This window comes from Ixodes scapularis, unplaced genomic scaffold (assembly GCF_016920785.2).
Source record: "Ixodes scapularis isolate PalLabHiFi unplaced genomic scaffold, ASM1692078v2 PGA_scaffold9__187_contigs__length_104089568, whole genome shotgun sequence".
NCBI lineage: Eukaryota > Metazoa > Arthropoda > Arachnida > Ixodida > Ixodidae > Ixodes > Ixodes scapularis.
In genome coordinates, this window is record NW_024609884.1 from 24,654,427 (window position 1) to 24,677,638 (window position 23,212).

Consider the following 23,212-nt stretch of genomic DNA (forward strand, 5'->3'; position numbering starts at 1 on the left):
TAGTGTAAGGGTGTATAGTTAGTTTCTAAAACCAAAAACCTTGAAAAATGAATTTTTTAAACAAAATTTTGAAACTTAGGCTCATGTCCCCCCCTTAACCAGACATTTCTTTAAAGGGACACTGACAGGGTATTTATGCTCGCTGAGGTTTTTAGTTTTACGTGACATATGAGAGCTCAACTACCCAGAACAGAATTTGCGGCTCGAAATTCGGTTTCTTTCCGCCCGAAAACCGCCGATCAAGAACTGGCCGGTTCGAGTCTCGCTCACTCTCTTTTTCGCGGTCACGGGCCGTTTTCTAAGGTATCGATGCGACCACCAAATTTAATCAAAGTCGTGGGTCACTGAAGGCACACACTCATTATTAAAAATAGAAAAAAATATGAAACCCATTTTTTGTGGCTTCTAAAAAGCTGTAAATACGTTGATTGAAAAAAAAAAGTTCCACAGACAACCGGAAGCATCCTGTGCGTTCGTCGTTTCGCGTATCGTGGGACTCGCGGGGACGGCGATGGCAGCGGACGACGGGCGTGGGACCTCTATTTCAGAACTGTCGTTCGCGGTACCGGCGAATTCTGTCTACCGTTAAAAGAGAAATTTGGGAGTGATCAAAAGAATTGGTATTCATCCCGTACGACACGCCCGGCCACCAAGCCGATTTGCACGAAGACGTCGCCGAGCCGTCGATCCCTTCTCGTGGCTGAAGACATCGCTCGCGCAAACGTCAAGCACGACGTGTCTACTTCGAGTTCAATATGCACGCGTACGATTTCTTTACTAGGTGCGAATGTCCCCAAAGCGTGGTGCTTCCCGACTTCGACCCAGGAGTGCTTTTGCTAGAGAAAAATCGACAGCAAACTTTCCAACTTACAGTTTACCGGCTGAATTGTTACTAGGGAAAGAGATCCTCCAGAAAAGTGATGCGCTAGTAGCTCAGTGGGAAAGACGTCCGGTTTACACGCGGTAGGACCGGGTTCGATCCCCCGTGGAACTTAATTTTTTTTTCTTCAAACATTTTTCGATGTTTACATATATATATATTTTTTTTACAATCATCACTGAAGAAACAAACAAAAAAATAACAAACTAATGTTGTGGACGATACTTCGCTGATTTAAATGGTATGGGATTTCCGTTTTGACACCTGCGAGCTCAATGTAATCACTTTCCACAAAATGCAAGGAGCATATAAATCAGGTAATGTCCGCTTTCCGAGGTGCCCGTATATGTTCTACAGGAATTGCAGCCAGCCGTTGGTCCCGATCCCGTCGATCTTTCGGAAACTCTGTCGCACAATGCCACTTTTTTTCGAATTCAGGAAATGTGAGCCAGCTCTTCACGCAACATCTTGGGTGTATTCTTTTCGGAGCCGATCATGGAAATTCACCACGGGCACTTACTACTCATGTCCAACTCCTCAATGTACAAAACAACTCATCTTGGAGTACAGAACAACGAGCGGAACAAACATAACTGCAAAATAATCGCACGGCGAGCAGTTCCCGCACGCCCCATCGCACGCCGCATGTCCTGTCGTCTGCTACCGGAGAGGAGAAAAAAAAAAAAAAAAACGCACGGTAGGGTGTAGCCACGTGACTTCCGCCACTCACTCTCTTCTCTCCACTTCTCCGACCTCCGTCGGGTTTCGGTTTCGGTTTCGAGGAGTTGCGTCTTTTGGCTTTATTAAAAAAATATGCTACTCTGTTGCAAAATATTAATTGGGTAGTCCTCCGACACCATAATGAAGCGCCTGGCAAAAAATAATTTTTTTTTTTTGGGGGGTGTCAGTGTCCCTTTAATGACTGAATCGCTATTATTTAGCTGGTAAAAGCGTACACTGTGGAGTAAATATTGTGTAGAGCACTGCCCCCACCCTTTTGCTTTTCCACATTGCATAAAAGTTCATGTGGCGAAGCGTCCTTCTCAGGCTATCAAATGGACATGTGTGTTGGGAAACATTTGTTAAAGGACATTATTTTACCCTTTGGAAAGAAACACTCCAGTACTACACAGTTCTATAACTAAATAAAACTGCAGCTATTTATTCATTTATATAAAAAAAAATTAAACTGCAGTATTTATGGCCTTAATTGAAATCAAGTTGAACGTTCACCTCTGTTTCTTGTTGCTCATATGTGCAATTAGGAATTGTTTAGTTAAATGCAAAAGAGCTGCAGACAAAGACAAGTCCAAGTCCTGTCTCATTCATTTCTTCGGCTTGTCCTTGTTCGTAGCACTGTTCGAGTTTTGCCATATTTACCCAACTAGCCCACCAGTTTATTTTGATATTGTTTGCTGCTTCAATGTCATTGGCACTCACATGACCACAGTATTACATTATACAGCCCTTTTCAGTCTTTTTGTATGCCTTAATATTTGTCTAGCATCACAATTTGTATCTGTTGGAGTAGTTTAATCAAGCAGAGTGGTTCTCGACCACTGACGTTTTGGGGACCCCTTCAAGATCGGTGTAAAAGAAAATTAAATGCATGCAAACCAACTTTGCAGCCCCAAAATAGAGAAGAATCAACCCTACTTACTCAGTGCGCATGGTTTCATCTATTTAGCTTTGTGGGGCAGCCAGCATCAATAAAAAGAGAAGTTTTATTGCTTGGCTTGTCTGATAATCTAAGGCTTCAGGGACCCCAAGGCCTTCAGGGACCCCAAAGAGTCCCTGAGGAGCAGTTCAGAGAACCACTAATCTAGCAGATTCTGCTTTGTCTCGTGGTTCAGATGTGCCCACTGCTAAGGGCTGTCTTTTTCCTTGGGTTTAGGTTCTTTCTGATGTGCTACATGTTTGTCAACCTGGCCTGCACTCTTCAGAGCCTGTTGAAAACTCCAAACTGGCGCCCCCGTTTCAAATATTACCACTGGTATGTACCCGACACCTGCCTTTGATGGTTTTAAAACAAAAAAAGGTTTAAGCAGAGATATTTCCATCATAATTGGCTTCATATAAAAGGTAGGTTTAGGGTGTTTTTAAGGGTCAAAGTGCTTATTAGTGTGCTATGGAAGTTGATTCATATAAGGCTGGACCACAATAGTCAAGACACCTTTGAACCTCTTGCAGTTCTACACTCACTGCCACTTCTGCCTGGTTTATTGGTTTTGGGGTTTGTTTAAGAAAACACACTCTGGGACATATTTCACCTTTTTGGGCTTATTTTATATGCGTTTTCCGGGGATAGATGCGGGCTCCACTATTCTGTGTGGGGTTAGATTAATAAACCTTCGGCTGCGATGGAGACCCTGTTTATATTGGTCCCCTTGTCTACATGTTTTTCAGTCTCGGGTTGTTGTAATTATAAGATACAAGCTTTTTAGTTTTTACGTGTTGAGTCTATAACTGGTATTTTTCTCCTTTTAGAGTCTAAGCGGATTTTCTCATCAATCTAATTTGTTCATATGATAATTGTAGGTCAGCAACTGGTTGCAGGGCCACAAAGGCACAATTTTTCAGGAAAGTTATAGTTGAGCTTCAAAAGCCTTCACTGCCCAAATTACAAGCTTGAAATATGCTAGCTTCTATGGAATACAAACAATTAATGCACATCTTTAGAAATATGATAAACAAACTATTATAAATCAACAGTTTTGTAGAAAAAGGTTATTGTCGTACGATTGTTTTTAGCAGGTGGAGTTCTTAATCCAAGGTGCAACCTTCCATTGCACCATAAAATATTTTCAACTATCTTTAAACTATTAAATTAGTAATGTGCACACATATACATCTCTCTGTGGCTGTTTATTATCTAGTAGTCGTAGCAACATTTTTTTTTTTTTATTCTGGCTACCCTCCTCACTCTGGATTACTCTTTGCACAGGTCGTTGTCATTGACCGGAGTCGTCCTTTGCCTGGTGGTCATGTTTCTGAGCAGCTGGTATTACGCTCTTGCCGCCATGGCGATTGCTGGAATTGTCTACAAGTACATTGAATACCGAGGGTGAGTGCTTCTATGCCTGTGGTGGTTCTTCATGGCCCTAGCCCAAACTGTAAGCACTTTCTGAGGAGCAGTTCAGAGCATTGAGCTCTCTGTTGCATTGCAGCGCTGAGAAGGAGTGGGGAGATGGTTTGCGTGGTCTGGCCTTGAGTGCCGCCCGCTACAGCCTGTTGAGACTGGAAGAAGGCCCGCCCCACACCAAGAACTGGAGGCCTCAAGTCCTGGTGCTGTGCAAGCTGAACCAGGACTACATGCCAAAGTACCGCAAAATGATCAGCTTTGCCTCGCAGCTCAAAGCCGGTGAGCCGCTCTCACTTTTTTCCGCTGCTTCCCTCACCCCATTTATGGCGACTGCTTGGCTGTCCTTTTGGGGTTTCTAGGTTTAAGTTAGTTATATTTAGGGTTCGGAGTTTTCGGTTTAAACCGATAAAAGTAAGCCAAATCCATTTTCGGAAATTCGGTTTTAACTGAAAAAGGTCAGTTTGTAGGTTCGGCGTTTTCGGTCTAAACCGATAAAAGTGTGTCTAATTCGTTTTCTAAAATTCGGATTTTAACCGAAAAAGGATATTTTTTTAGGGCCGCGTCTAGGTGGGTGGGGGAGGGGGGTGGGGAGAGGGGAGAGAGGGCTTTGCTAGGTTCGACATTGTGTGACGTCTTCGTGATTGCCCTCCTACAGGGTTCAACATGCAACTAAAGAGTCCTTGGATTGGCCTTCGCGGGACATCTGTGTCCTTTCTGTGATCGGGCTTAGTGTGTCAAGTTCCTGGTCCTAAGAAAAGTTAGGGTGTCCTGCACTTCAGAGGACATCGAGGAAAGCCGTTAATACCTTTTTTAACACCCTCTCTCAAACTTCCCTGTAATTAAAAACATAAATACAATGCATTTTTTTTTTTTTCCGCTGGTGCCTGTATGATCCTCAGACGGTCACGTCGTCAGAGTCGGAAGGAAAAAGAAGCGTGCTGAAGATTATGCCCACTAATTTCGCGATTTTAAGGTGTGTTCTGACGGAAGTTGTAGCGAAGGCCACATATGTATATGTGCCGTTATTCTTTGAGTGATCACAAATATCACAGTTACAAGAATCGTCTAATCCGGTGTCCGATGATGTTTCTTTCATATTCACCGATAAAAACCGGAAGACTTTTTTTAGAATAAATATACACCGAAAAAACCGAAAATCGAATTTGAAAATAAACACCGAAAAAAGTACGCTGAATTTTGAAAAAATAAAAACCGAAAACGCAGAACCCTAGTTATATTTTTTATTTCCTCAAAGTCTGATCTAGGGGCAGTGTGCTAGGCTGATCAGATAGGCAACAACTTGGAGGCAGTGTGCCTGACTGTCCATGGCAGAGAAGTGAAAGAAAACAAAATGAAACAAACAAACAACTTCACTTCCCAGTTTGTGGGGCAACAGACTGATCGTGGGTAACCTAGCTTTTCAGAAAATGAAGCCTAAACACAAAAGAGGGTCAAGGACTGACAACGCTCTTGCTGAAATTTTTGGAACATTCATTTTAAGCTTATGGAGAGTTTACCCAACAGTGATGTTGTGACTATGCATGGTCTATAGATAGGGGCATTCGAGCATAGAGAGGGACTGTGAGGAAGCCTTGTAACTATAGCTGGTATCACTGAGTGACGATGGCAAACAGTTTTTGCATGTGGGGGTCCTGGGCTGTCTTGTCCCTTTACATTTATATTGGATCATTGAGCAGATGTAAGAATCCCTCCGTCACCTGCCGAACATGCAACAACGAAGGTCACTTTCAGCCACAATGCAAAGTGCTGCGACTCTCTACACTACCTCTCCACTAGAGTGTTGCAGGATTCAATAGATTGCCAAATATGGATACCCTGGTTTAATGTAGTGATATGTATTCTTGATAAAGGAGTAAGAAAGGGAGAACAGCAGCAGAGGCTTTAATGGATGGACATATTGAAAAGAGCCCTTGTTCATGTTTTGTTCCTGTGCTTTGCAGTATAGTGCAATACTTGATAGACATCCCAAGTTAGCAGTTGGGCTGCACTGATCAACATTCTTCCTACAGTAGCCTTAGACCAATGTAGGGATCAGGGATGGGCAGTATTTCAAATACAAGTATTTGAAATACGTATTTCAAATACCTTGTGTTTTTTGCATTTGTATTTAATTACAAATTGGGTAATGTATTTGACGTGTGTATTTAAATACTAAAACGTGGGTATTTCAAATACAATTGTAATTAAATACAATTTTGTGGGCGAAAATACATCCCTCAAATTTATTGTCACGATAATCATTGTTTTTATGCATGTGGTTGTAAGATATAGTCTCCATCCTTTATTCGGCCATGGGGCCTTTTTCTTTTCCTCCTCCGGCTTTCTTTAAAAGGCACTGTCCAGAGCACGAAGAAAGCTACGTTCTGCACCAAATGCAGTGTCTCTCAATCCAGTACAAGCGTTTAGTGACTTTGTGATTACGGTGCTAGTCCAGGGCAAGAATAGTGACGAAATCGACGTTTACAGGCAGACTGGCGAAATAAGTGCCTGTGACAACTTGCGATGCTTTCCAGCCTGACTTCCATCCATATTTTTGCCTGGAACATTCTAAATGCACGGGTCGTTCAGATTTTCGTAACTGGTGCGAGTTGCAACAATAAAAAATTCTCTAGCTATATCTGCATGCCTTGGTCGTCTCGGTTCTTTGTTGGTTTATAACAGAATGTAATCGACAAAAAAAGCTGCTTGAAGCTCTGTACTTTTTTCACCTACTCCGTCCAAGCTGATTACATTTTTTGTGATTATATTTCTATTACGTTACTAGAGCCTCGCACACTAACTCCCGAGTGTGCGATGCAAAATTAAAATGAAATACCTAGAAACCCGTTACAAGTGCCCTGAAGTCACAGACGCAAATTTTGAGGAATGTATTTGGAAAAGTATTTGGAGGAGACCAAATACATTTGGTTGTATTTGTACCTTGTATTTAAATGCTTTTTGGAAATGTAATTAGATTTGTAATTAAATATATTTTTGACAAAGTATTCTGTATTTGTATTTCGATACATATTTGCATGTATTTTGCCCATCCCTGGTAGGGATATCATAAGTATGCTTTAATAAACTTTTTTTTCCCCTTAGTTTTGATGGTGTAAAGCTCAACATGCGTTCCACACAAATATACTGGGTGAATGTTATGCAGTATATGGTGCAACCCAGTTTTCTGATTTATGTTGTTTGGCTTTCATATAGGCAAAGGCTTGACTCTGGTTTCATCTGTGCTGGAAGGAGAATACAACAAGATGTTCAGTGAATCCCAAGCCAGCAAGCAGGTAAACTCGAAATGACTTAATTTGGCAAGTTATATCTAACTTAAGGGGACACTGACACCTTTCAGAACATTTTATTTATTTTTTGCCCGGCAATTCATTATGGTGTCGGAAGGCTATTTTGCTACAGTGTCGCAAACATTTTTAATAAAGTAAAAGCATGCAACTGCTTGAAACCGACACTGGACTGGGGAGGAAGAAGAAATAGAGAGAAGGAGAGAGTTGGCAAAAGTCACATGGCTGTGCAACATTTTTTTTTTTATCAATCAACATATTGCCAGTTTTCTAGAAGACATAAAAAATGGGTATCTTATTTTTTTTTTCTATTTTTAATATTGAGTGTGTGCCTTCGGTGACCGACGACTTTGATTACCTTTGGTGGTTGTGTCTAAACCATAGACAATGGCATGTGACCACAGAGAAGAGAGTGAGCGCGACTCAGACTGGCCAGTTCTCGATCGGCGGTTTTCAGGTGGAAAGAAAACTAATTTCGAGCCGCATATTCTGTTCTGGGTTGTTGGGCTCTGGTATGTCATGTACAAATAAAAACCTTTGGGAGCATAAATACCTTGTCAGCGTCCCTTTAAATTTGCATCTGTTAAAAAAAGAAATTGTTAGTATGTGTTGTAAGCTTTGTAATATTAACATCCTTTCTTGTCTTTCCTTTTAACCAGAGCCTGAAGAAAGTGCTAGAGGAGGAGCGTGTGAAAGGATTTGCTGACGTGGTGGTTGGAACAAACACCATCGACGGCATTTGTCACCTGTGCGTTCTTTTCTTCCTTGTTTCATGTTTTTTCAGTTTGGTTGACAATGTTGCATGGTCACTCTGTGAGAATTTGGTTACTAAGGGATGCTTTGTCGTTGGACAGAATTCAGACAGCAGGTCTTGGTGGCCTCAAGCACAACACTGTCATCCTAGGCTGGCCGTACGGATGGAGGCAGTCTCCTGACGAACGGTCCTGGAAGGTTTTCATTGGTGAGAAGCTGTTTCTTGGCTTTATTCTCTCATTTTGATTTCATTGCGGGAGCGACCATTCCTCAGTAGAATGGCTTATCTGGATCTATTGTTTCTTTTATTAAGTCACTGTTGCTCCATTTGAGGTTGATAGCTTTTGATTTGTTCGGATACAGCAGGGATGTGTTGGGTTTTGCTGTCATAAGTACAATACTAAAACTATTTACTAGACTAAATTTGAATGCAAGTAAGGACAGCTTAGCTCAGTGTAATTTGCCTACTGCAAACGACGTACCTAATATTCGCGAGAACCTAATTCTTGCAAATTTTGCGAATCGCCTACAATTTGCGAAAAATAAGTCCCGCGAATGATTCCCGTAAAATGTAAACTGATTGGAATCTATATTGAGATTCGACAGTGTCGAGAAAATTAGAACTCGCAAATTATTCCAAAACTTCAGCTTTGACCTAAATTGCGAAATATTGAGCCCTTTGAAAAATAAGTCATCTACCAGTATACCGTATTTACTCGCATAACGAACACACTTCCCACAACGGGGACCAATATTTGAACTTATTTTTTTCCCTCGCATAATGAATGCACCTCCAATTTTCGGCTCCCCGAGTCTCAAATTCCAATTTTCTTTTGCCGCCAAGCGGTCGGGCCAAGTTAAGCCAAGCCAAGCCGCTCTCGTAATGGCTACAAGTGCCTAGTTGCGGAAGTGATCAACTGTGAAACCGAGCGGCGCGCACACTTCGCTAAGCTTGGGTTGAGAATTGCCCAGCCCCGGACGTTCTTCACCTATTGGATGCATTGATGTCAACAAACACGCCGTCGTCTGTGGTCCGCTTTTGGACAATGAAATCGTGAAAGTGGTTAGGCCTAAGAACGGTCGCATTGCTCTCCCTGCTGATTGAGCTTTGTAGGGCGCTTTTCCTTCGGCAAAAGGCACACCAAAAGCGTCCTAAAAAGGTCCACAATTTATAAAGCATCAAAGCATGGTTACTGTGGCGTGCTTCCGATCAGTCGTGGGTGCGCCTCCAGAGACGTGCCACAGTACCTTGCCGTGTCATATTGGTGTGACCTAATATGACATTTGTATACTGAAGTGTGGAAATGCAAACATTTTACCCCGCGTAATGCACGCACCCCCCCAATATCTCTCAATTTTTCGGGAAAAAGTATTCATTATGCGAGTAAATACGGTATTTTCCATAATGTTAACAGCCTTTTTCACTAAATAGTTTGTATATAAGTTGTACCTTTGTATAAAGTGGAGGAAAGAAAGTGACTTATACACTGGGAAATATAGCAATTCTAAATTTCACTTTGTCGGGTTTACCTACAAGTAGTTCCATTTTTTTCCCCAACCCTAGAAACAATTCGCAATGTTTCTGCCAGCAAGAATGCCCTCCTGGTGCCAAAGAACATCAACCAGTTTCCTGACAACACTGAGAAGCTCCATGGAACCATTGATGTTTGGTGGATTGTTCGTATCCTTCTGACTGGGAGCAAATTTTTTATGTTTGAGTGCTCATTGATTTTATTTTACTACATTGATCCTGAAACAGGGTTGGCAAAGGGTTAATATGAGCTAATTTTACTTGCCTTCAGTCAAGCCTCTCTGTCACATAGCAGAGTATTTTTATTTATTTCTGTACTCAAGGCTGAGGGAGCACTACAGAGGGAGGTATAAAGAATAGCATAACAGTATTAGGAGTACTATCTTCAGTATGCAGTTATATTACAATGAAACAAAGTGGAGGTAATACACCGTTCCAGTAGGTCGATGCAGAAAGGGAAAAACACTCGAACAAGAGCGCTGCGCCAATCCTCCGCTTACCCTTTCCCTCGAAAGCTCGTCTGCTTCAGGGAGTGAACTGGAGAAAGCATGTGCGCAGTGTATGGAGGCAAGTTGTTTCAACAATGTTAGGCGCCGCTTTGATATTTTAGCATGTTTTCGCGCGTGACATGGCCTATGCAAGGAAAGAATCGACCGGGCAGCACTGTGCTGCAATTGATTGTACAAATAAAAAAAAAAAAAAACTTAAAATAAACGCCGATTTTGTGTGCGAACCCACGCTGTCAAACAGGATGAATGTGGGTGCGGCATGTTTATGCTGCACCAGCTCCCCGCTGCTCCAGACCTACAACGCCGGTGGCTGGCGAATTTAAACAGGAAAGACTTCTTGCCATCGAAGAGCAGTGGTGTGTGCTCCGACCATTTCTTGGACGACCGGCGAACTGCGGAGAACCCCGTGCCGTTCCTTTGCCTGGGCTATGGCTAAAAGATAAGCGGAGGGCTGCTTAGACATTGAAAAAAGAAAGCAGTTGCATGACTCCTGGTCCACTGATTAATAACTGTTTTCCTTCAGGTGGTAATTGGCAGGCGATGCCTGGTGCGGAGCGAAAACAAAAATTTCGGCAACATCCATTGTGCAGTGCCTCACTTCAGATGTTTCTTTCTTAGGAAAACAGCAACTGACAGAAGAAGTGACAAAGACAAAGCACATTGCCTTGTCTTTGTATTATATTTTGGTATTTATATATTGATTCATATTTAAATTTGAGGTTTCTATTTCAATTAAAGCAGACGTGACCGCGCAGGTCTGAGCCGCTAACCACGCAGTTAGTTCAAATGTTCCCGGCGCCCCCAAGCTGCGACAACTCGAGTTCAGCGCAAATTCACATGCCATAATTCGTGCCATCCTTGCTTCGTTCAATCCTCAATTTCACTAGCGATCCCCAATTTCGCTAGCGATCGAAACGCTGAGTTCGGTTTTGGGAGCGACGACTACTCCAGAACTGCGTTAAAAATTACCCACAAAAAGATGCCAGGAAAGCAGGATGTACTTTTCCCCATTCCTGGCATACCAATTATGATAGTGCTTTCCTCCATGGGACGAAGACTATGAGCCGAGGGCGCCGAATACGGCATCCGTGCCGGCAGAAGCAGCTGCTATCGGTGCGACTCGGTGTGCAGGGTAACAGTTCAGTAATGGCGGTCGGTCATTCGGATGTGTTCAGATTCTCCCAAATGCATGGAAGAGGGTAGACGGCGCTACACTCGTTAAAATGGCGCCGCCCAGGAAGCCCAACTTGGAACGGTGCATATCGGAGTGGTCGGTAATGGTGATTTTGAAGGATGATGGGTCTCTGTGGAACCAGTGTACTATATCTATATTACTGAGGAAAAGGTCAAGACAAGAGGTTCTCTTTTTTCAAAATTCCCTCCTTAGATCATTATGACTAGCTCTTGCATGCTCTGCAAGGTGCAGATGCATGGGCCACTTCTACAAACATTGCTGGTTTTTCTCAAGTTAATACTGTATTGTAGAGTTACTCTTAGTGAACTTCTCATAAAAAGTTATTTGCGAGTTTGCATTTTATTTTTGTAAATGAAGACTGTGGCTTTTGGCAAAAGGAGCCTTCGTAAATCTGTGCTTAGTGCAAGCAATTTTTCGATAGCTGTCTTCTTCCGGATAGCTTATATTATTTTTTTACTAAAGGTAAATGCAGCATAAACTCGTTAATACTTTTTTGGGAGGACCACAATAAAAGGATATATGATCTGGCAAAACATAAGAGCCGATAACAATTTTAGGGGCCATAGGGAACGACTCTCGCTCATAAGTTTATTTCAGGTGGACTTTTGCAGCTGTGAAAAACTATCTTGTTTATTCAAATGCATCTCCCCTTTTTCTTGGAAACTGTTATTGAAAATGAGGTGTAGATCTACATTTCGCGATGGAAGAATCTCGACGTATGGGAGAGAGCAAAATGTGCGAGCCGATTAAGCTAACACAGATGTTGCCCCTCATTAGCCACTGCTCTTAGGCATGTTCAGTGCAGTGAAGCTTCGTGCGGAGCACAGTTGTGAACTAACAGTTCTTCTTTTTTTTTTTTTCTCAAAACTCCACTCAAAATGAAATTAATGCAGCCTGGGGCACCGAAGCGCTGAGCAGGACAGAAGAGTGTGTGCACGGCAGAAGGAGATGGAAAGGTTAGCAGGCTGTTGCAAGAACCTCATTTCCTTCCAAGCATCAATGTCATGCCCTCCTGGGCAAGAATAGACAAGTAGCGCGGTGCAGATAGGTAAAGGGATCAAAAAGGAAGGGGAGTGGAGCAAAAATAAAATGAAGATGCCGCGTTGCACTGGCCGTGTCTGACAGCAGCTTTTAGATGCAACAGCTGTAACATCTCGGAAGGGGAAGGCGGCGAACAGGGAATGATATATAAACATATTAATCGAGGATGTATCAACGAGGCTCTACTGTTGTAAAATGAATATTGTTTTGGTGACATGGTAACACACTGCCAGATTCCAAGCATGTTGGTTGTTTCCTGAGCAGCTTTACAGATGACGGTGGCCTTCTGATGCTTCTGCCATTCCTGCTGAAACAGCACAAGGTCTGGAAGAACTGCAAGCTGAGGATCTTCACTGTGGCCCGTATCCTTTATCTCTGCTCTGATCATGTGCAGTCGACAAATCAATGAGCCTCATGCGTTCAATATACTAGAGCATTAACTAATTTCTCATTGCTGGGCTATTGAAGTTTTGTCTGTATGTAATGATATGGACTATATCCTGCATGTTTGAAATGTTTACCTGTGAGTACAAAGCAAATATTTTTGTCTCTTTGTGGTATGTATAGTGGCGGTTTTCTCCAGTCAGAAATGGGGAAAGCAACAGCGCTCACATTATGCCAAACAAGGTAACCATATTGTTCCAGTGAAAAAGATGATGATTTATTTATAGCTGGGTAATGGTGGTAGACAGAGGATTGAATACCCTGCTGCTTGCGCGCTGGCGATCCTCTACCTCTTCTTTCTCTAGTCATATCAAGAGCTCTGTAATAATTTTTTAATAACCTTGGAAAGCAAGGCAAAGTTGTATTAGTATTACCTCCCCTTTCAGGCCTAAGCAGTAGAGAAAAACTTCACAGAATTCTTTTGGTTTTCATCAGGTGAGCTATGCAAATATGGCATCTTGAAAATCTTGCCCTTTTCCAAGGTGTCATGGGAATCCAGATATGACCTGGTTTTGGGGTACCAGACCTCCCAGACAGTACAAGATCACTGAACATTTAGCATCATTAAAACAAAACAATCAGCTTCTAAGGCAGAACTTTCACTCTCTCCCCTTTTTTTTTTTTTTTTTGAACAAGAGTAGTTTATGCACAATTATGTTGCTGTCACTGCAGCAGATGTAAAATTCCCAGAAACCTCTCAAAAGACCCCAACAATCAAGGAAACATACTTGCAACTTAAAATTGTTTTTCCGTTTTTTGCTGAGGTCTCCCTTAGCTCCCTTTTACTCGGTTTGGTTGTCACGAGTGCACAGAACTCAAAATATTTTGTAACTAGCTGGCGGAGGCAATTATTCATTAATAAAAATTGTAGTATAATAGACCACTGGGCTAGTTTGTAAATCACTGAATGGAAAGCGCCAAATAAACAACGATGAAGCGCTCTCTCAACTGAAGGTTTATTGAAACATCACCCAGATAGACATTATTAATAGTCAATGTTTGTTTCAATGAACCTTCAGTTGAGAGTGCGCTTCGTCTCGTCCCCTTCTTCGTCCTTGTTTATTTGGCGCTTTCCATTCAGTAATAAAAATTGTAGAATTTTTGAAACGGTGATTTCTATGACCTCTGAAAACACTTGGATTTAAGGGACAGCTCCACTTTATTCTTGTTATTGAGAAAGCGGTGCAGTTTGCAGAGTATCGATTCGGAAGTCCTCGAGTCGAAATATTACATGCAATTTCGTCTATATGTTTACTAAAATGGGCAACAAAGTTTGAGATGCACCAACTCAACAGAATGATCTAATTTAGCATGCCACATGCAGTATGAAAAATGATGTCAGACATTAGTTCTTTTTTTACTTTTTGGGGTAGAATTTGCAAATATAGTGCCACGATTCGCGGTACTTTGTGGGATGTGCACGCACCCGTGGGGTGGATACAGCATTGTGAACAGGCCGCACCAGCCGTCTGCCATGGATGAGTCCCATTAATCTCGACGTAGTATTGTACTCTTGTGAACAGTTTGAGTGGGAATATCGGAGTGTCCCGCCTCCCGTACGGTTTCAGTTAGTATGTCCCTTCTGTCCCCATAATGTCTTACTTACAAACTTCATCTGCGTTGGAGACGCACACAGGCTGAGTAACGTGGAAGTAGTTTGACACAGAGCCTGCTGTGATGCAGACAATACTTGCACTGCATCCGTTCGCGTGGTGTATCACCAGGGATGGAACTGTGGCACCACTTGTGCCACTGTGCGCCTAATGACTTTTCATGTGCCACACTGATACAAAGGCATAAATAAGAACAAAATCGCACCAAGATGCACCCAAGCTGATATTATAAACGAGCCTTGTCAAAATTAGCCTTCTTGCAGTTTCTGTTGGCAACATTGACACCGGGACTTTTGGCCCAAATGGGGCGCCAGTGGATCCGAATACAAAAATTCGTATCTGAAGGTTGCTGCCACCAACGTTAACTGCCGTTGCTCCATGCTCACCGTGCTTTTCTGAAGTCCTGGAGTCACTTCATCTGAAGATCTGAGTGATGGAGCAAACATGTGCCGCGGCCTCGCGCACAAAATTTGGGAACAAACGCGAGCGAGCAGTGAGCCGTATGACGGAGCAAGATACGGACTGCCAGATCGTGATTGCGCTTTGAAGTGATTTGGCAGTGATGTCACGAAAGAACCTTTGATAGCAGACTTGTTGCAAACTGAAGAAGTCTGGTAAAGTTTACACAGAAAGGCTAAAGGTTGAAAAGCAAGACGACGAGAGGCATAATAGGAAGAACAGTGATGCGAGTATGAAGAGAGCTCGTCTTCAGGAAGAAGACCGGCAACTTGAACAGCGCATCATCTGTTCGCAGACTATAATACCTGAGCATGCGCAGTCATTGATTGAGTCGGGTCTAAAAAAAAAAAAAAAAAGAGATGGAGGAGATTGAGTCTGGACAAGTACTTGTTAGCGGAGGCTAATGCAAAATTGGCTCAGAATCTCGAAAAAGTGAAGTGTATTTGTGAGCAGTTGACGAAGTCCCAATAGATTTATATTATCTTATTCTAGTCACTGAAAAATGAAAAACCATTTTTGTACCTGCATTTTTATTTTTCGGTACACCTTACTAGTCGATGAGCAATAAAAGCTATTTGTACCTGTTTACATTTACCTCTTTGCAAGTCGGTTTTATCACATGTCGCACTGTCATGTGCAGTTTTGCTTCATATGTTTTGTGTAATTTGCACGTAATTTTTTGAAAAATATTTGAAACTACCATTAAGTTAACATGTAGTTACCTGTATGCCACATTCTCTTTAGTTCTAAAAACCAGATGACATTTAGCCTTTATTTTAACATTCTTAAAACTCGTATGCTGCTTCCAACTTGTTCCAAGACCTCGTTTTTTCTGCTCCCAAGATTGTTCCAAAGCTGTTTTTCCCCAGTTCCATCCCTGATCACGCGACTGCTTGTACCATCTGGGTGCACCATGTATTTGATAATGCAGTGCCACTGTTGCCTACCATAGTCAGTTTCAGATTTCAGTTTACGGTCACGTCTAAAGCAAGATGGTGGTGAAAAATACTTAAAATTTTCGGGAAATGATTTATGTAGAGCCGTTCATTATTACCACTTTAAAATTGTTTATTATATAAAATGTTTAGAAAGAAGCAGAGTTCCACTTTAAGGAGATTTTTAACGCTTTGTTGCTCTGGCTCTGGAGTCTCTATAAAGTGACTCTGGAGTCTATAAAGCCATATTCCACTGCACTGGTCCTCTGGTTTCAGTTTGACTTATGCAAGTCCTCGGCAAACAATTAATTGGGTGGTGTTCTGACCCCATGTTCCACTATTTTGCACGAAAATATATATTTTTGGAGGTGTCTGGGCCCTTTAAAGCTTATATTTATTTGCCAGTTTTCGGTTGAAACTAAAAATACAGAGCTCTTGTGATACACCTTTCTTTTGTTTTCAAAACAAAAGAAAGAAAACAAATCTTTCTTTTTGTTTTCTGGTTTTGTGATGGTTATAAAAATGTAAATTAAAGAACGGGGCCGGGAGGTGTGAAACTGTTGAGATCTTAAGTTTATCCAGTCACATATTCATGCATACTAGTAGTGTCGTGCAAATATTCAAATTTTCATATAGTAGTTTTGAATAATGCTCTATTTAATGTTCGCTTCGAGATGAACTGCAGTATTCATATTTTTTTTAAGTGGTAAAAACGGTAGGCTAGCCCCACTGAGCGTGCTTCTTACCAAGCACTGGTGCCCTGCGGAGAAGCAACATTCACAAAGCCCGCTTCCACGAGTGTTGCTTTTCCTCAGTGCACCAGTGCTCAGTAAGAAGCGCACTCTACAGGGCTAACCCACTGCAGAGCCGTGTATAGAGAGTTTGGTCAATGAGAAGTGCAGGCAGAGCCAGGGCGTGCACCAGACGCGGAAGGAGGGCTTGACATGCTCTCTTGGCCAACCAGAAGCCGAAAAGAATCCCCTAGCGTGGTAGCGAGAAACAGTTTTAATCATAGGTATATGGTTTTAATAAACGCGTAAGAGTCAAAATGTAGTAACCCGTCATGGTTGAAAATAGGGTGCACGTGACGTGTCGATCATGATCATGCAAAAAGATGTAAGAAACGAATGTGCCGCTCAACTGTTCTGCTCAGACAGAGTGTGACCACTCGGACGGCAGATTCCCGGCCCTCGACGCCTAGCGTACTTATTATGTCAGTTGTTCTGCTAGTCGCACTCTTCCACCGTGATTTTGGATGACCGTGATTGAAACATCTCGTGCAACATTATTTCAATCGCCACGAGTTACTGCGACGCACTTATTAAGTTTGTTTCTCGCGACCACCGCCAGGGTATAATTTCCGGCTTCTGGTTCGATTCAAACTTGTGACGATGCCCTGGAACACGCCCAGCCCACTTTCAGTCAATGGCACCTCCTGATTTGTCTCCTATACTTCCCAATGAATGGCCAAACCCTCTACATATACGGCTCTGACTCACTGCAATCAACACTTCGAGAAGTACAAATATTGCAGTTGTGTGCTCAGGAGCAAAGCAAACTTTGAAAGTGGGATGGTGCGCGCGCGCCCCTGGTTTATTTAAAAGGAAACGGAAACGTTGTGAATGTTGATATCCACAATACAGTATAATTTTCCAAATTAAACTGGCTATTATGCAGGAGTATATGTTAGGCAGAGATGTCCCGACAATTTGTTTTCATCATTATTTGAATATATCAAGATCAAATAATGATTGCATGTATCAAGATTTATAAATTCTCTCGATCAGGTATAGCTGGGTATCTCTAAAAGTTTAATTTGATGTCACGTACGTCTTTGACTTGCCATCCCAATTGTAAGCATTGGACTTTATGACGTTATAGTTCATAAATATAGCTAAGTTAACTTAGCTTAGAAATGGACAAGTTGAATCTTGGAACCAATCTTCACAAGTTCAGCTGGGTTTTCGTTTAAGCATGGTGCAGTAGTGAAGGGCTTGGAGAAAGTATTCAATAATAATAATAATAATAATAAGAATAGCAATATAATAATAATAATATTTGGTCAAAACCACTACTCGCTTTGAATTTGCTTCAAACTCAAAATCCGCTATTCACACATACTTAGTACATGTTCATAAGTCTGCTGATGGTTTCTCTTTATAACATAAACAACAAAATATGTTTGAACATTTTTTTTGTATTGTGTATGGGGCCTAATTTTTTTATTGTGTAATGCATATTGTTATTTCAATTTGGACTAAGACAGAAAAGTAAAGCAGGGATGAATGTGGTAATATTGCTTTCACTTTTCAAAGAGAAAGGCTGCCTAATGATTGACCTTCCCAAGCAACTGCCCTTGACTTTTCATGAAAACTACCTTCAGAACTGGAAGACAACAGCATTCAAATGAAAAAGGACCTGGCCATGTTTCTGTACCACCTCAGAATTGACGCTGATGTGGAGGTTGTTGAAATGGTATGGTGCATTGTTTGTTTTTTCGTTAAGGGTGATTATGACCTTAAAATGTGATTTTGTTGTTTCCACCACTGACAGAATGACAGTGACATCTCAGCATACACGTATGAAAGAACTTTGATGATGGAACAGCGTACAGAAATGCTCAAACAATTGAGGCTCAACCGAAGAGAAACATTAAGCATGGTAGGTTTGTTTTTCTCTTCGAAGGCTTTTTACCATGTTTTGTTGCATGATTATAATGTAAAGTCAATACCATAGATTCCTACCTGTTTGAACAGCTGACTTCACTTGACTGCCGAACCCTACTGATTTACTTCTGGCTGAGGTAGCTTCATTTGGATGGTTTCATGTGCCAATTGTTTTGCTGCATGCCAAACGAATCTCAGTTTCTGTACTGAACTACTGCTCATGGTCTTAATATCTTTGTGGTGTAAGCTCTCTACTTTTAACCTTCCAGAAAAATGGAGAAGTTAATGCATTCAATATTGAATGTAGTCTTCCACTGTATTAATTTAACTTTATCACAATTTTATTGGGAGATAGTAATGTAAGTGATTAGACAAAATGAGTGGATTCATTGAAATTTCACAAGTTGAACAGCAACATTGGAAAGGGATAGACTATAAAATAGATTGACACTGTACCAATAACCTTTGAGTCATTATTGTGGCCAAACAAGCTCATCAGTTGGGTGGTTAGTCGGGCAAGTTGGTATGCATTGAACATGGTAATAAACAGTGCACAAGAAACAAATGCAGTAAAAGAAAACACAGGACAAGCACTGTCCTGTCTGTTTTCTTCTACAGTGTCATTGTCTCTTGTGTGCTGTTTATCACCATGTTCAAGCTCATCAGTGTATTGTGGTTACACAAACAGCACATGTCATAGCAGGAAACCATTCATAGAGGAAGCCAGTCAAGACTAGTGGTGCAACACCACAAATATCTAAGGTTTATGGCATATCAGCTGGCAAAACAGTGAGTCAGTTCGTCCCTATGTGCATGTAGTCTAGTTTGCTATTAATATTGCCAGCATGTGATCATTGCAGTGTTGTGATGGTTTCATGGTGGATTGTTGCATGTTAAATATAGCTCGTTGGTTATGTTGCCTCCCCTAGGTCCAGACCATAATGGATCATCATCACCATGTGCAGAACCACACCAGCTCCAAGGTAGACAGATTTTATTAACAGGAGCAGTAGCATTGTTGACATAAAGATGTGACCATAACTATCTGAAATGCATGTTGTGTTATAACTACAGTTTCTAGCCTGTTTCTCAAAATTCATGACCCAACAGCATGTTCTGCTTGGTAACCATGTTTTCAACAATTTGGTAGTTATTGCGATGGTTCTTTGGCAGTTATTGTGTGTGGTCTTGTTGCACATCACTGTTTATTTTTTTATAATAGCTAAGTGTCATGAGTGTTATTTGTACTACTGCCTCACAAGTAACATATTGTTTCACAAATAAGCTTACTGAATTTCGGTAATGTTCAATATAAAACTGCAGGCTTTGTAGGTATATGAATTAACTCAATGTCAGGTTTCAACAAGCATAATGCTTAGGGTTTACAGCTTTCTAGTTTCTTGCTTGACTGCCCTAATTTCAGGTTGAAATAAACAGTACTGTCCAGGCAAATATGGATCAACTGACTTTGTTGTAAAGCCAGTTGCTGCATGCTAATGTTATACCAACACAATGTGTAGACTGGTGGCTGATTTTGATATTTGAGTGTGCTATCTTATTAGCTTCAAAAATTTTTGCCATGTAAAAGCAGTAGCCATTTGCAAAACATTGAAACCTATCAAAGCATCAATAGAAATCTGAGCCTGTGCCAACTCTTTTTTTTATATAGAAGCTCTGGGCCTACTTATATTAGAAAAACAAATTGCATAGGATAGGAGCAATGGGCTAACTCTTGTCATTGCAACTTTCATTGAAGGTACGTTTTAGTGACAAGCCACCTCAGCAAGCTGAGGATACAGAGCTAGTGGAGGTCGCCACGGATGAAGATAACCGTTCGTCTCGGCGTTCGTCGAGGCAGTCTTCACCAACCAAATCGCCATCTGGTTCTCCAACTAAGCAGCCTTCGGCGTCGCCAAAAGAAGGTTCACCAGTCACGGAGGAGGAAGAAAAGTCTAAAGAAGAAAGTGCTGCTGAGAGCCCAGAGAAGACTTCTCCGACTCAGGATGGGTCAGGCGATTCTACTGGACCCGCAACCAATGGTCCGACAGCAAACGGGCAGAAAAAGCAGGAGTCTTTTGATGGACTCCTCAAGATCCGGCCGTAAGTATACCGTTCTCGTATGGTTCGGCTTGCGGGCAACCTGGGGACCCAAAGCATTGGACCAGGTTGCCCGCATGCTAAATCATCCGTGGTCATTTCCACCGCAAAGGGGCAAGGGCATTCATTATCCATGCGAGTGGCGCTCCACCGTTGATAAAAAAGCCGTTGCAGCGTATGCGAGAGAGCTTTTTTGGGTCATGGCCCATGACGATAACAGTCGATAAATGACCACGTGTTGACGAACTCTTCCTTCACAGGTTCACCTTTCTCTGCACACACTTCTGTACTGCAGGAAAAGCAACAGAATTAAAATGCCATATTTTCTTGGAGATATACCTTTCTAAAATAAGCAAATTCTTTAATGTAGAGAATTGAATATAAACTCAACATTTGGGCTATCTGGCACATTATATATGGAGGGTGTTAAGCAACACAAGTAGCACTGCATTAATTTACGACGTTTCATGTTCCATTATCCAGATGCACACTAACATGCTTCCTCTCCTGGCTCTTTGACAGGGATGAAGCCAATGTGCGTCGCATGCACACTGCCGTGAAGTTGAATGAAGTCATTGTCAACAAGTCCCACGACTCCAAGTTGGTGATTATAAACCTTCCGGGTCCCCCAAGGATCCAGAGAGGAGAGGAGAACTGTATCCTTTGGGCTTGCCCCTTGCAAACTATAAGATATTTTCCTCTCATTAAAAACCAGGATGCAAATAAGTTTTTCAGAAGAGAAGGTGCAATAACGTATGCAGAACAAAGGAATCACTCTTGCCTTGCCACTGGGAGGCAATATTAGTATAAAGCGGGGTCTCCAAACGTTTTGACTAAGAAGCCGGATTGGGGATTTGTCGCAGCCTCCAGGGCCGGAAAATAAATAACCAAATATAAACAATGAAAAACTAAATAAAAAAGTCCATAACATAATAAATACATAAATTCAGATTATCATATGTATCTAAAAAAGCTAAGGTAATCTTTACACTCATAATTTATTTTGACATTACACAGTTAGTATAATTATGACATTAAACAATATTTTTGATCCAGAAAACACAGAAGGTATAAATCAAGGTGCTTTCCCATATTCATAAACGACAGAGGACTACTCAGATTGGAAGGCCTCATGATAAATATATGTGACAGTTATGGCACATGACACTAAGCAGAATATATGCATAAGAAAGCAAAGGAATTTTAACACAATTAAAACAGAGGACCACGAATGATGATGATGATGATGATGATGGTGGTGGTGATGACATTGTGCTATAAATATTGATCGTCATTGGCATATTGATCAGAACGGATAGGATTTGTTTGGTGCATGCCGCGACGCCGTTTCTTGAGGTGCGCTCATATTTGCGCCAGTAGGTATCAATGGGCCAGCTGGACGTGGGCCGAGTCTCACTGGAAGAGCCGCGGCCGCGGGCTGGTCCGAAGGCTTACGCAAGCCAGATCTGGCTTGCCGTTTGGGGTTTGGAGACCCCTGGTGTAGAGTAATGATGTGAAGTGTGTAGGAAATTAAAGCACACTTGACCAAAAGAAGTGAGCCATTAAAGGGGCCCTCCGGAGCTTTCTGCGATCGTCTGTTTATGTTGTTATATTGCGTAGTAGGTGCAAGTTAATATGTATACAAAGTTTTAGATTACAAAACCGTCTATTAAGCAGATGACAGAAGAAATATATCGGGACTATTTTCTCTTGGAAGACAATATCCCTTCCCTGCCCATCGCTAAAACTTGACCAATGGAAATGCTGCATCTCACGGTTAATGCGAACCTTGTTATTGCAACACTTTTTAAGCTTGTTGTAAATTAGAATTTGAGAAAAACGTAAACTGATTGTGGTGCGGGAAACATAGTCCGCAATTATCGCTCCAAAACCAGCAAACTATGTTTTCTCCCCGCAAGCTTGTTGCTAGGGGGTGATGCATCAGCACGTCGCCTCGTCTGCTTCCCACGGCGTCTGCTGGCGTGCGTTTGCGGGAGACGTGTTCCTTCCTCCCATGGATCCAGACTCCAAAGCCAGCTTTGCGATCCTTCCACGTCAACGAGTCAAACTTTTCCTTGTCATCTGTGGAATGCGACTGCGTATTGCAGTAACAGCGCGACGGTGCGGTGCGACGAACGACGACTGCCGAGCACAAAGTCCGGGCCCCTTGACGACGGTCCGCGCGTGTTCGGGAAATTCCTCCGCGGGTCGGCGGTCGGCCGCGTTCGTGACGCGCAGTGACGCCGGAATCCTTCGCTTGCCATTGGCTGACGCGTAAAGAGATGCCCCTCCCGTTTTCCGGGGTCATCTCAGAAAAGGGGGCGTGCCGGGGACTTTGATAGCAATTTTAATAGGGAAATCCGCCGCGCATGACCGTAATTTTATGATTTTTAGGATCCTTAGGGCCTGTAGATTCAGTTACCGCCATAAATAGACCATCGCAGAACGCTCCGGAGGGCCCCTTTAATTAAAAGCAGTCCACACATTATGTAAACATTCCTTTATCTTAAAATCGGTGAAAACTAAACAAACTTTGCTTTGTTACTTATTATAGTAACATTCGGGCATGGTGGCTGCTTTGTACTGCCTGTATCGCATAGTAAGTGCTGGGTCACACAGCCCCGATTCCTTACGTTACGTTACGTAAGCTTACATACTAGCCACCAAGATATCTGTGCTTCATATCAAGCATGGCTACAAAG

General features: G+C 42.1%; 1 protein-coding gene across 2 annotated transcripts in view; it reads left to right on the plus strand.

Moving 5' to 3' along the window:
- The window catches only part of LOC8041136 (solute carrier family 12 member 4), a 126,463-nt gene that overhangs the window by 98,416 nt on the left and 4,835 nt on the right, over nt 1-23,212 (plus strand). For both annotated transcript variants that reach the window (XM_029978612.4, XM_029978613.4), the window contains exons 14-26: nt 2,775-2,873; nt 3,825-3,944; nt 4,048-4,241; nt 7,176-7,255; nt 7,927-8,015; nt 8,122-8,228; nt 9,585-9,701; nt 12,569-12,658; nt 18,131-18,222; nt 18,301-18,408; nt 19,343-19,396; nt 20,170-20,513; nt 21,033-21,166. In XM_029978612.4, the coding sequence (XP_029834472.2) occupies nt 2,775-2,873; nt 3,825-3,944; nt 4,048-4,241; nt 7,176-7,255; nt 7,927-8,015; nt 8,122-8,228; nt 9,585-9,701; nt 12,569-12,658; nt 18,131-18,222; nt 18,301-18,408; nt 19,343-19,396; nt 20,170-20,513; nt 21,033-21,166 (1,628 nt within the window). The remainder of the gene's footprint in view (nt 1-2,774; nt 2,874-3,824; nt 3,945-4,047; nt 4,242-7,175; nt 7,256-7,926; nt 8,016-8,121; nt 8,229-9,584; nt 9,702-12,568; nt 12,659-18,130; nt 18,223-18,300; nt 18,409-19,342; nt 19,397-20,169; nt 20,514-21,032; nt 21,167-23,212) is intronic.